We start from the raw sequence: 13,699 nt of genomic DNA, 5'->3' as shown, positions 1-13,699 counted from the left end.
AAAAAATGCACTCATTATTTTGTTAGCTGTCAGCTATTTATCTAGCTCTTTAGTGTCATAGTGGTAGAAATTGGCTTTCATACAACTGTGGATACAACAGTCAGTTTTCCCCTTTATTCTGATTTTATCCTGACGACTTTCTTTTTTTTAAAAGGTGCTATTGATAACATTGTTATCATTCAGCCACTAGATGTTGTATTCTCCTTCCCCCGTTCCCACGTGCATTCACTTCACAACAAGTGGTTGCCAGGCACAACGTCAAACTTTTTTTCCATACTAACTGGCAACTTGATCGCTGATGACAGAGATATCACGTGATACCAACGTTGTTATAATTGGCTCACAAGCCTTGTTAGAAATAGGAACCAAACATCATGGCTTCGTCCAAAATCGCATATTATGTACTACATACTCAATAGGTGTACTATCTTCAACATACTTTTGTGTGAGTAGTATGTATCATTTCGGACGCACTGAGCAGTAGTTTACGTCGTCACTTCCTGGGAGCCTCCTTGCCAGTTAGAGACGTGTAACTATGGTAACCCTTGCCAACCTCATGAGACAAAAACAACGGTATGTGAGAATTAAAGTCTGAATTAATTTTAAAATATATATTACGCCTATCAAAGTGGAATCGTATACTTACAGTTAAATTGAAGCGTTATTGTCGTTACAGAGCTGTCTGTCAACATCCGTTATGAACGTTGTCACATTGCATCGCAAGATTTCTTTGCCGCCGTATTGTCTAGCATTGCATACTGTAATATTTCACCGGAAATAGTATGCCATTCGCGTACTATTAGTTTCATACTAAGGTTTCGGACATACTAAAACATCTCACATACTGTTTTAGCATACTAAATAGCATGTTAGTATGGAATATCGGATGCAACCTTTATCTTCCACAGAGATAAACAAACATTAATTTTGGACCCGTCAAAAATGTTTAAATGATTAATTCACAATCATAATAAAACATTTTTTAGGAAAAAGCCATACTTTTATTCAGCACCTTTCTAAAAGCTCTGTGGATGTATTATTTGATATACAAAAAGAAATATGAGTCTCCATAAAAGTGTTATCAATAAGACCTTTAAGCAACTTTATTTGCCAAAGTCAACATAAAGATAATACATTTAGAGCCAAGGGTAAACATCAATAAACAAGGCATACAGTACGTATCAAATAGTCTGATAGTGTATACCAGGGGTCAGCAACCTGCGGCTCTTTAGCCCCTCTTCAGTGGCTCCCTGTGGATTTTGAAAAATAGAAATGAATAACTGTTTTTTGTTTACATTTTCATTTTTATTTATCATTGTTGTAGTTCTATGGTACGACGGAGTATTGGAGCCACATTGAGGAAAAAAAATAAATCTGAGATTTCGAGAATAAAGTCATTATATTATAAAGTAGTAATTTTACTTATTTTCTTTTTTTCTCGTTAAGTTATGACTTTATTCTCGTAATATTCAGACTTTTTTTCTCATAAAGTTATGACTTTATTCTCGTAATATTACAACTTTTTTCTCGTAAATTTATGACTTTATTCTCGTAATATTACGATTTTTTTCTCATAAAGTCATGACTTTATTCTCGTAATATTACGACTTTTTCTCATAAAGTCATGACTTTATTCTCGTAATATTCAGACTTTTTTGCTCATGAAGTTATGACTTTATTCTTGCAATATAAAAAAAAAATTCTCGTTAGGTTATGACTTTATTATCGTAATATTCAGACTTTTTTGCTCATGAAGTTATGACTTTATTCTTGCAATATTAAAAAAAAATTCTCGTTAGGTTATGACTTTATTATCGTAATATTCAGACTTTTTTTCTCATGAAGTTATGACTTTATTCTCGTAATATTACAACTTTTTTCTCGTTAAGTTATGACTTTATTCTCGTAAATTTTCAACTATTTTCTCGTAAAGTTATGACTTTATTCTCGTAATATTAAAAAACAAAACCTCGTTAGGTCATGACTTTATTCTCGTAATATTACGACTTTTTTCTCGTAAAGTTATGACTTTATTCTCGTAACATTACGACTTTTTTCTCGTGAATTTATGACTTTATTCTCGTAATATTACGATTTTTTTCTCGTAAATTTATGACTTTATTCTCGTAATATTACGACTTTTTTCTCGTAAAGTTATGACTTTATTCTCATAATATTACCACTTTTCTCTCGTAAAGTTATGACTTTATTCTCGTAATATTCCGACTTTTTTCTCGTAAAGTTATGACTTTACTCTCGTAATATTACGACTTACTCTCGTAATATGATGTATTTTTTCTCGTAATATTATGACTTTATTCTCGTAATATTATAACTTTATTCTCGTAATATTATGACTTTATTCTCGTAATATTACGATTTTTTTCTCGTAAATTTATGACTTTATTCTCGTAATATTACGACTTTTTTCTCGTAAAGTTATGACTTTATTCTCATAATATTACCACTTTTCTCTCGTAAAGTTATGACTTTATTCTCGTAATATTCCGACTTTTTTCTCGTAAAGTTATGACTTTACTCTCGTAATATTACGACTTACTCTCGTAATATGATGTATTTTTTCTCGTAATATTATGACTTTATTCTCGTAATATTATAACTTTATTCTCGTAATATTATAACTTTATTCTCGTAATATTATGACTTTATTCTGGAAATCTCAGATGTTTTTTCCCCTCATCACAATGCTCAAATGTTTTTGCAGCTCCAGACAGATTTGTTTTCTTTTTTTCTTCGCCTAAAATGGCTCTTTTGATAGTAAAGGTTGCTGACCCCTGGTGTATACCTATTTGAAATAAGTATCACAATAAATAAAAGATAAAAACTACCCTAACCGTGACGCCACCAGGCCGTGACTGGAAACCATTCATTTTTACGCAGGCACCTCTGTGGCCGTCCCGGGTCCTGAGCCTGGATGTGATAGGTCTGGTTTCATTGCAGCTCCAGTCTCCTTCAGCTCAACCTTCTCCTGGTGACGCCTGGCTTGGCCGTGCTCTGTGAGGAATATCTCTTAATAAAGTCACTTTAGTTCACTACTAGCCTCATCCTCTACAGGTAAGAGAGCTCTTTAATCCGTCTGACACTGTTTTACAACTCCACAACAAGATAGAAGTAGTGTTTAAGTGCACTTTTTACGCACACCGGCACACTCTGCAGGCTAGCAGAGTTAGCTGCACAAGGCATGCTGCGTCTGTCACACATGTGTCTAGTTAAAGAGTGATCTGCATGTTTGCTTTGTGTTAACGTCACGTGTCTCGTGCGGCTGATAAAGCAGTGCTGCAAAGCTACTTTCAGAAAATATTCACAACTTACTACTTGAGCAATAATGTGCTTAACCTCCCTTAAGGCCTAGTTAGTAGTGAGTGAGGTAGCTGGCTGATCATGATGCGACTGAACTGGTTAATGTACCCATCCCACTAATTGGCACCCGCCATGCACCTTGCCACGCCTTGCTGTGCCTGCCAATACATGTGAAGGAGCAGTTCAATAAGAGCCAGGCCTTGATCTAGGCACTCCAGTGCGGCAAAATGGCTCCTCTCTCTCTCTAGCCCAGTAACCTTCAGTCCATCAGACACTTACTGTACTGCTGGGATCACCTGCAGCACATGGTGGTGCTGTCACTGTGCCAGACAGTGTTGGATTGAAAATGAAACCAAAATTGTGATTGTACACATCAGCACTTAAAGGTCTTAAATATAAAAAGTGAGATTTTCATGTTTTTTTATTATTATAAAGCAGGCTTAAGTCTTATATAAATACTGTTAAAGTATTGAAACACTCAATCCACAGGGAAATACACGCCAGCCTGCATTCAGAAACTCTGCATTTGAAACAAGCTGTCAGGATTTCTGCCCATTCGTGATATCACGAATATACAATATTTAGATCCTTGACATCATTTTAAACGTAAAATATTCTAATTGTGTCCCATTTTATTCCTGGTTGCAGTGTATGTCATCAGCTGACAGGAAGTACACATGGACCCAAGCTGTTGTCTAGCAATGTTAATGCAATTCTGTCAAAATGTGCTAAAACGGAGCGTTTCAGACAGAGGGTAAATGCAGGGTTATTCAGGTCGACAGTATGAGGGGAAATAAAGTTGTTTTTTTAACATTAAAGCATGTAAACATGTTCTAGTAGAAACACAAAATACAAGTATGAACCTGAAAATGAGCATGATATGGGACCTTTAACACCATCAACTTGGTAACATATCCTATATTGAAGAAAGGGTTTGACAGTGTGCAGCCAAGTGTTGTACAAGCATGAGCTGAACCGTACAGTAGAATACAGGTCAGTCTGTGAGAGGCAAGGAAGACCCCCATGCGTCTTGACATTAACAGGATAGTATTGAGATATTATTTATGAAGGGCCTGTCCACTAGGGCAGGCTGTGGTTCAGAGGGTAGAGCAGGCTGTCCACCAATCAGAAGGTCGGTGGTTTGATCCCCGGCTGCTCCGGGTCACATGTCGATGTGTCCTGGAGCAAGACACTTAACCCCAAATTGCTCCCGAAGGCATAGTCATCGGTGTGTGAATGAATATTTAGATTAGATACTGATGGGCAAAGTTGGCACCTTAGCAGCCTCTGTCATCAGTGTATGAATGTGTGTATGAATACTGACATGTAGTGTAAAGCGCTTTGAGTGGTCGGAAGACTAGAAAAGCGCTATATAAATGCAAGTACATTTACTGCTGGGATCACCTGCAGCAACCGTGATGCTGTCACTGTGTGTTGGATTGAAAATGAAACCAACATTGTGATTGTACACATCAGCACTTACACACCCTCAACTTGGTAACATATCCTATATTGAAGAAGGGTTTACCAGTGTGCAGCCAAGTGTTGTACAAGCATATATTTTATTTAAAAGGGACCATGTACAGTTTAAAACATAAATGTCACCATTTGATGCACCGTACCAGATTATAGCTTTAAGCTAATTCACATCTGTAGTCCCTTGGCAGGTCAAAACAATGAAACATACTACAGCCATACAAGAAAGAACATACAAAACGCACAATACACAGCTACACACAATAGCACTTCACAAAGTATGCTTGTCAAGTAAAAGCAAGTCATGAAGACCATGGAATAAAGATCAGTGAGTACAGAGCTGAACCATACAATAGAATACAGGTCAGTGAGTGAGAGGCAAGGAAAGACCCCCATGCATCTGCAGCAGCTGCAGAATGGTTGCTTGTAGATTGAAGGACACTACTCAGACCAGGAATCAGGATCTGCACCTTATTTTCCATAAGGAGCAGCATAGTCAGCACACGCATACACACAGTGGCAGACTCTTTCTCAGTCCCCACAAAAGCTGCCCATGCTTTGCCTATGTGTATTTTGTGCGTCAACAATTAAAGCCCCACAACCGTTTCATTAATTTAATACAAAGTTAACACAAGTAAAGTTACAATACAGATCATTTGGCTGATATTGATGACAGAAGAAAGTATGACACCGTTTTTTTTAATGTTCACAAAAAATTAAAATAACATGACCAATATTGACTCCGCTACACGTCTTGTCACTAACAGGATAGTATTGAGATATTAGTTATGAATGCCCACTATAATGCAAAGTCTAGTTTTCCACTCAACAGGTGTTGCAACCACAGGAAGAAACAGATACTATAGCAATTTACATCCTAGTGTGAACCAGGCTTGTTTTCTGTTGTTTTACGCATAAATGCTTCCTCTATACTAGACAGTATTTTGAAGGAAATCTTACAGAGTAAGACGTGTATAATCAGAAAATATTTTTCGTGTCGGCATTTGTGTAGTGTAACCTCACAATACAATGAAACGTGTATATATGTGGGCATGAGTGTTACATTTATGAGAGACAGAAATCCTGCCCTTAACTCCAAATATTGGTGCCCTTTATGTCATATAAAGACATTTGCCTGAAAGCTTGCTACAGGTTCACTTACAGACCTTACTTTTGAAGCTGTTAAATCAGTATTATGTCAAAAAAAAAAAAAAAACGTGAAAGATATATAAGATTGATTGTGATTGGCAAAAAGAAATCATACAAAATGACAATACAGTTGCCATCCAGGTGATATTTCAGGCTGTTTGGGCTGTAGCACATTGGAGGTGAATTGCTAAATTCATCATAGAATTCTGGAAAAATATATATATTATTTTATTTATTTTATTAGTTTATTTGACAGGAATGATACATGCAAGCATTTATACATTTAGATAAAATGAAACTGATGCACTGTATATAAGACTTCTAGCCATCGCTAATTTGCAGTCTTTGTCCCTGATTAGGCTAAAACACGTATACAATCTAAAACTTCAAGAAAATACATCAAGACAAATTAAAATTTCTTTTGTCTACCTCATATTTTGAAAATTTGAACATTGTGTTTTGCTTCTGTCTACAGATACAATGGCCGTGCCTGCCTGCTACGCTGACTTGGGCAAGTCTGCCAAGGACATCTTCAACAAAGGCTATGGTACGGTTTCTTACAGTTTGACCAAGTAGTACTGTGATAATAAAACGTATGTACTGCCAAGTCTAGTTGATATTGTAGACACGTTTTGAAATGATTTTAACAAAACAATTGTTTTCTTCAGGATTTGGCTTGGTGAAGCTCGATGTCAAGACAAAGTCAGCCAGTGGAGTGGTAAGGTCATCTGATCATCACAACAGAAGCTACAACATACTTCATTGTAAATAAAGTGATGAAACGGCACGTTAAAGTATGATAATGTAAATTTTGCAATATGAAAGTTAAGTTTACAGCAATTTAGATTTCTGGTGCTTCTTGGCTCTGTTTTTACAAAGACTTTATTGGTACTGTCAGCCATAAAGGTAGCAAGCCGCCACCCTGAACAATGAAGTCCAACCACAGTATATGTGCCAGTCTTTATTTTTAACAGCACTCAGCTGTGTAGATTACAAGGGCTTCAAGTAGTGATTATTTTTACTAACAAATAATACATCAATTCTTTTTTTATTAGTGTTTCTATAAGAAATTGTAAAAATACATTTAAACAAATGTCCCAGTATTTATTTTTATTTTATTTTTTTAATTTTAATTTACATTTTTTGTTTTTCGTTGTTTTATGTATGCACTGTTATCTGTAGGTGAAAAATTGATAACAATTTGTGTCAAGATGTTTAAATTACAAAGGAAAGGAAATATATCAATGATATGTGCTGACACAATAAAGTATAAACAATTAAAATGTCCCAGAGCCCAAGGTGGCATTTCAAATTTCAAGTTTAGTCTGACCAACAGTCTGAAGCCTAATGGTAATCAATTTACAATGATGCCAAACAGAAGTGCAAAGCCCCACATTTGAGAAGGTGAAACCTGCGACGGTTTGTCTTTGTGGCTTGATGAGTTACCTACTCGAACATCAAAATTGCTACTTCGCTTGATCAAAATAACCAGTTGTTTCAGCTCTCTAGATTACACACACTTATTTTAGTTCTAACTTATAAGGGATTTTTGGTTTTAAAGTGAAAAAAGAGAAATGGCAATAGCCTAGCCAAAGTATGACTGACTGCCAAATGTAATGAGAAAGCACTGAATGAGTTTCTTTTCATTCATAGTTATTTCATCCAGTGTAACTTGTCTTTGATTGTCTTTTCTCTAAAATTGTCCCTTGCAGGAATTCAAAACAGCTGGTTCCTCCAACACTGACACCAGCAAAGTTGCGGGCACCCTGGAAACTAAATACAAGAGGTCAGAATACGGCCTGACCTTCACCGAGAAGTGGAACACCGACAACACCTTGGGAACAGAAATCACTGTTGAAGATCAGGTTAGGAGATATTTAAACATTTTCTACAACGGTTATTTAACAGCAGGTGTCAAAAGTAAGTGTTTACTCAGTGAGCATGACAGGACAACATCCATTCCTTTCAATGTCAAATGGTTTCCATTATTGTTTCTCACAGATTGCCAAGGGACTGAAGTTGACGTTTGACACAACCTTCTCACCAAACACTGGGTAAGATAATGGTGATAATAAGTAATTCATTGATGGAAAAGTTAGTTTCGTGGGATTTTACTTGAGTTCTGCCTGTTGCTCCTCTACAGGAGTCATTTTGGCAACCTTATCTGTGCCCTACATGCTTCTGACAAGTGTAGTTATCAGCCATGTGACCCCAGTCCCAATATGGAGCAAGTCTATTGTAACACATTACTGTGATTGGCTGTCGGGATTTGTGTGCTTAAGTTATGTCTTACAGTTCGTTCTTATCGGGGAGGAATACAAAAAACTAGTTTTACTAGTGTGCCCAGCTACTCTGCCAATCCTTGTGTATGTTTGCTTTCTATGAGGTTTAAATCACATGAGGAATATGGCACATGGCCCAGAGGAACCGTGTCCTCTTTCATATTGAGAAGGTTGATGGGAGTTGTGTGGCTACATTGAGACAGCATGTTCAAGGCTACAGTGTCCTGCTCAGGCTGGGAAGTAAACACCAGCACTTTGGCAGTGTCTGGCAAACTGGATGTTTGAGTCAGAAATGACTCAAAAGTTCTAATTCAAAGCAAAGCTGGTGAAATAGTTGAAGTGACTTTTTCAGTGTTCCAGCGATATTATTTTTCTTATCCCATCTGTCTGCTACTTGAGCTGACAGCTGGCAGAGGGCATACGTTTAGAATTATCTCTGGGGGATCATAAAAGTGATGTTCCCAAAGTGTGTTTCCCAACACCCTGGGGTGCCTTGAGGACAGGCCAAGGCAAGGGGGCACCCTTGCTTTGGCCTGTCTTCAAGGCAAGATTTGTTAATTTCTATTTTTGAATTGCTTATTTTTTTTAAATAATTTTTCACCACATTTAAAGAGAATAAATGAAGCAACATTCAACATATCAAAACAGAGGACATAAGCAAGAAATATCAAAGTCGGCCATGACAAATATTTCATATAAAGCGATCATTCAGGCAAATGAACTGCCTGAATGCTCAATGATCTGGCTCTTGAACGATAAGATGGTTTTCTGGCATGACTGAAATTTAGCTGGCTGTCTTGCAGTTTGAGCGGTTCCACAGTCCGAAAAAACGAGTTACACAATCAATATAAACGCACGGTGTCTGCCCAGCATTAGACCCTGTATGTTGTCTCACACTGACTAAATTGTAAGCAGGTGATGTACTTTGTATCATAGTTTTGAACACTTGATGTGTTTTTATTGTGTTATGGTTACATATATATATATACACACATATGTGCTTTTTTTTATGCGTAATCTGACTTGATTTCAGTTGCGGTTAACCAAAGTTGTGTTTCTCATCAACAGCAAGAAGAGTGGCAAAGTTAAGACCGCCTACAAGCGCGAGTACATTAACATGGGCTGCGATGTCGACTTTGACTTCGCTGGCCCCACCCTCCACGGAGCTGCTGTCGTCGGCTACGAGGGGTGGCTCGCCGGTTACCAGATGAGCTTCGACACTGCCAAGTCCAAGATGACCCAGAACAACTTTGCCATTGGCTACAAGACGGGAGACTTCCAGTTGCACACCAATATGTAAGTAGAATACTTTCACCTGTAGGCTGGAGTTTTATAATTTGTTTTCACTTTCTATTCTGTAACAGGATGAAACCTCCAGTTCACTTGATCTGTAAATGTTTATACATGCAATGTATTGTGCATCAGAAGTAACAAAATCAATGAATAACAGATGACTAAGAAGTGTTAGTCTGAATTTTTAAGTGCAAACATTATGTGCTTCTTTTTTTATATGCAAATTAATCCAGTGGCCACATAAAGAATGAAAATGAAACAATCCAAAGATCTAATGCAAACAAATCCACATAGTTATCACTTAGTTGGGATGGTGACACACAAACCTAACGTGCAATACAACATGCTGAGCTTTAAAGGTATAATATGCAAGAATTAACAAAAAAAAAACATATAGGCTGAAACAAAAATAATCCCTCTCAATCTTCACTTATGCCCCACTAGAAGTGTGTGGTGGTGTCTGTATCTGCAGAGACCCTGCAGCCCTCTGCCTGTACTTTCTCTTTTCTTATTATTTTGCTTTACTTGTGACGCTTCTGAGCATCTGCAAACAGCCTTTGGGCCTAACATGTGGGTGTAACTCCCAGCCAATAACGCTAACAGGGTGAGCAGCTCATTCAGGTGGTCAAATGCCACTGCTGTGTCACGCCCCTTGGTTTCTGATACTGGTACAAGTCTCAACATACAAAATGGGCGTATTTCACAGATGAGAAGGGTTGTGTTATGTGCATGTGCCCAGTGATCCCCTGGCTCCTCTCTGTGCTGTGAGTGCAGCTATGATCGGCGTGTGTCTGTAGTTTGACGAGAGTAGGGCTGAGCCACAGCCAGCCGACAGGAAGCCTGCATTCATTCAAAATCCGGCAACTCGGCACCTTCCCGCAGGATTATGCGGAGTTAGTTGTGCGTTTATTTGTGTTTAAGAACGTAACTGCCAAGAAAGAATCAGAAACGTTTTATTTCTTTGCTTGTTGACCAATTCCAGTTGGTTTTGGAGCTATTGACAAAAAACAACAACAACTAAAAGAACAAATTAAATTCACCATTTCTCTTAGGTCTGCTTGGCTAATTCATCTGTCAATCACAAATAAAAGATGGTTCCCAGGGAATGCAGTATTGCTTATTTGGAAGCGTTCCCTGTCTGTGACGAAACGAGAACAACAAACTAGTAACAAAACATAAGGCCCGAGCCACACTGGGAACGTCAGCAGCGTGTGGAGGCTGCGGAACCTGTTGTTTTTTATTTCGGCACCCATGTTTACAGGTTGGAGCAGCAACACTGCCCACATGAGCAGTGCAGCTCAGCTGCGTCTCTTCTAGAGATTTGAGGTCTTGGCTATTTTTTTCACGTGCGCGTGCAGTTCGTGGCAAGAATAGACAGAGAAAATTCTTTCGACAGTATATGGACACCATACCAGCAACATTACTACACCTTCAATGTCTGTATCTGTAGAATGTCACAGACATGAAAAAAAGTCGAGATTTATTTTTAACAATGCTGCTGTTTAAAAAATAAAAGCCCTCAAGTGTTTATGCTGTGGACAGAATTCCTTAATTTGTTAACACAAGGCTTTTATTCTGAAATATTTACAGGACAATGTTGTAGAAAATGCAGTGACTTGCACGGCTCCATAAATTAATGAATGATTCTGGCCCGAGCGTAAGAAAGTGTTTAAAACAGAACTCTTTAGTTTGAAATTCCATATTTTGTTTCCCGTAGCATGAAATCTCTCCTCTATACTTGTGATCTTTAAAGCAATGATGGCACCGAGTTTGGAGGCTCCATCTACCAGAAGGTGAGCGACAAGCTGGAGACGGCAGTCAACCTGGCCTGGACCGCTGGCAGCAACAGCACACGTTTCGGTATTGCAGCCAAATACCAGCTGGACAAGGATGCCTCCGTCAGCGTAAGTAGTGCAGCATAGTCTTTCAGAAATGGAATGGATGAGGCAAAAGATAAATGTTATTTATGCTATAAAAAGATAAAACTATTAATTGTCACCAACTGACTTTAGTGTTTGTGTTTTTCTCCATAGGCTAAAGTGAACAACAATAGCCTTGTTGGTGTTGGCTACACCCAGACTCTTAGACCAGGTAAGGTGGTTTCCTACATGTTCATGGACAGCTGAAGGTAGTTTACTAGGGCTGTCAAAGTTAACGCAATAATAACGCGTTGACGCAAATTTGTTTTAACGCCACTATTTTCTTTAACGCAATCGACCCTTCGGAGGTCGTAGCGGGCTCAGTTTTAAAGCTAGATTGAAAATACTAGAGTGAAGGTATCATATGAAACTAGAAAACCTAAGGAATCCATTGGTACCAACCATTTTATGTTAGCTTGTCGCGAAGGAGGCTAAATAACGCTCCAAACTTTGACTAGATTTTGAACTGGAAATTTTGAAAAACTGTCATGGCCATTTTCAAAGGGGTCCCTTGACCTCTGACCTCAAGATATGTGAATGAAAATGGGTTCTATGGGTACCCACGAGTCTCCCCTTTACAGACATGCCCACTTTATGATAATCACATGCAGTTTGGGAGCAAGTCATAGTCAAGTCAGCACACTGACACACTGACAGCTGTTGTTGCCTGTTGGGCTGCAGTTTGCCATGTTATGATTTGAGCATACTTTTTATGCTAAATGCAGTACCTGTGAGGGTTTCTGGACAATATTTGTTGTTTTGTGTTGTAAATTTATTTCCAATAATAAATATATACATACATTTGCATAAAGCAAGCATATTTGCCCACTCCCATTTTGATAAGAGTATTAAATACTTGACAAATCTCCCTTTTAAGGTACATTTTGAACAGATAAAAAAATGAGATTAATTTGCGACTAATTAAAAAATTTAAATATTTAATCGTGATTAATCACAGGATTGTCCTTAGTTAATCGCGATTAAACATTTTAATCGAGTGACAGCCCTAATATTTACAAAATGTTTAGTGATGAAGTTCTTCAGTTAAATACCTCTGTTTTTAGTACACATTTCTATGCACATTAGTTTTGAGCAAATGTACTATGAATGACTTAGAATAGTCATTTATAGCAACACTTGATAGCCTGCGTTTTCCTGTCAACCCTCAGTCTCAATTTTGAGGAAAGTAATTTTGCGTTTGCACTTGTAATGGCTAATGTTGGTCCTCTTTCTTGTGCAGGTGTGAAACTCACCCTGTCTGGTCTGGTCGATGGCAAGAACATCAACGCAGGAGGCCACAAGCTGGGTCTGGGCTTGGAACTGGAAGCCTAAGCTTTCAACGTACTGCAAGGGACTAGGGAATATCAGAAGAATCTGGCCTTAAATGTATGTCCGACTCAAACCAGCAGGGGGATATCTTGGAGAGATTGGTTCAAAGGCTACGACAACAAACTCTAACTTGTTGAGTACCACTTCAAGTTGGTGCTTTTGTCATTGGTATATTTTACCTTTTGTTGCTTTTTACTTTGTAGTTGCATCTTTTCAAAAGACAGTTGGTGGCATTATTTATATATCATGTCATTGTTTCTGTCCAGCACTGCCATAATAATGAAATCCAATACAATCCCTTTGCCTGTCACCAACTCTGCGTGGCTTTATTGTGGTAAACCCCAGACAGTCAACATCAGTTGACTGCTTTGTGCGGTGAACGTTGTCATACCTTCTCTGATTTCACAATCATGACCATCTGATATTCCTTTGTCATCTACACAGTTTTAATTTACAAACCTTGTTAAGTACACTAGTCTTTTTCTGCTATTATTTAAATACTGCTGCACCCTTCCTGTTCATGCACACAAGGACAAACTAAAGCTCTGTAATCTTTTTGTTTTGCGTCGGCCATCAGGGTTTGTGATGTTCTGTTGAAGCTGCACATGTGACCTTCCCTTAAATTGGGCAGTTTTTGGGTTGCTTAAAGTCAGGTCTGTCAGTTTGAAAGAAACCCGTACACTTGGCCGACCAAGCAGAATTAGTTTTTGTTCATTCTGTACTAGCAGACAACTGGGGGGTACATAATCAATGTTCACAGTAATGCCAAACTATCATTGTCCGGAAGAGGTGCAACTCAAAGTTGCATTTGTGCACTCTTGGAAAGTGCTTCCCTGCTCTGGGCTGTGACAGCCCGCAGGAAGTCTTAGAGGTCCTTATGTGTATGTATACATTTTCAATAAAGTCTTTGAACTCCACAAATGCATTTTT

General features: G+C 38.1%; 1 protein-coding gene across 1 annotated transcript; it reads left to right on the top strand.

The window, feature by feature from the left end:
• Nucleotides 1-2,932: 2,932 nt before the first annotated feature.
• On the top strand, nt 2,933-13,690 carry vdac2 (voltage-dependent anion channel 2). Its single transcript, XM_074646031.1, has 9 exons — nt 2,933-3,075; nt 6,422-6,493; nt 6,615-6,664; nt 7,659-7,811; nt 7,948-8,000; nt 9,297-9,524; nt 11,275-11,425; nt 11,555-11,612; nt 12,681-13,690. The coding sequence occupies exons 2-9, from the start codon at nt 6,427-6,429 to the stop codon at nt 12,770-12,772; spliced, it is 852 nt and encodes a 283-aa protein (XP_074502132.1). The 5' UTR covers nt 2,933-3,075; nt 6,422-6,426; the 3' UTR covers nt 12,773-13,690.
• The last annotated feature ends 9 nt before the right edge of the window (nt 13,691-13,699 follow it).

This window comes from Sebastes fasciatus, chromosome 9, assembly GCF_043250625.1.
Source record: "Sebastes fasciatus isolate fSebFas1 chromosome 9, fSebFas1.pri, whole genome shotgun sequence".
Taxonomy (NCBI): domain Eukaryota; kingdom Metazoa; phylum Chordata; class Actinopteri; order Perciformes; family Sebastidae; genus Sebastes; species Sebastes fasciatus.
This window is presented reverse-complemented; position numbering and strand designations above follow the sequence as displayed.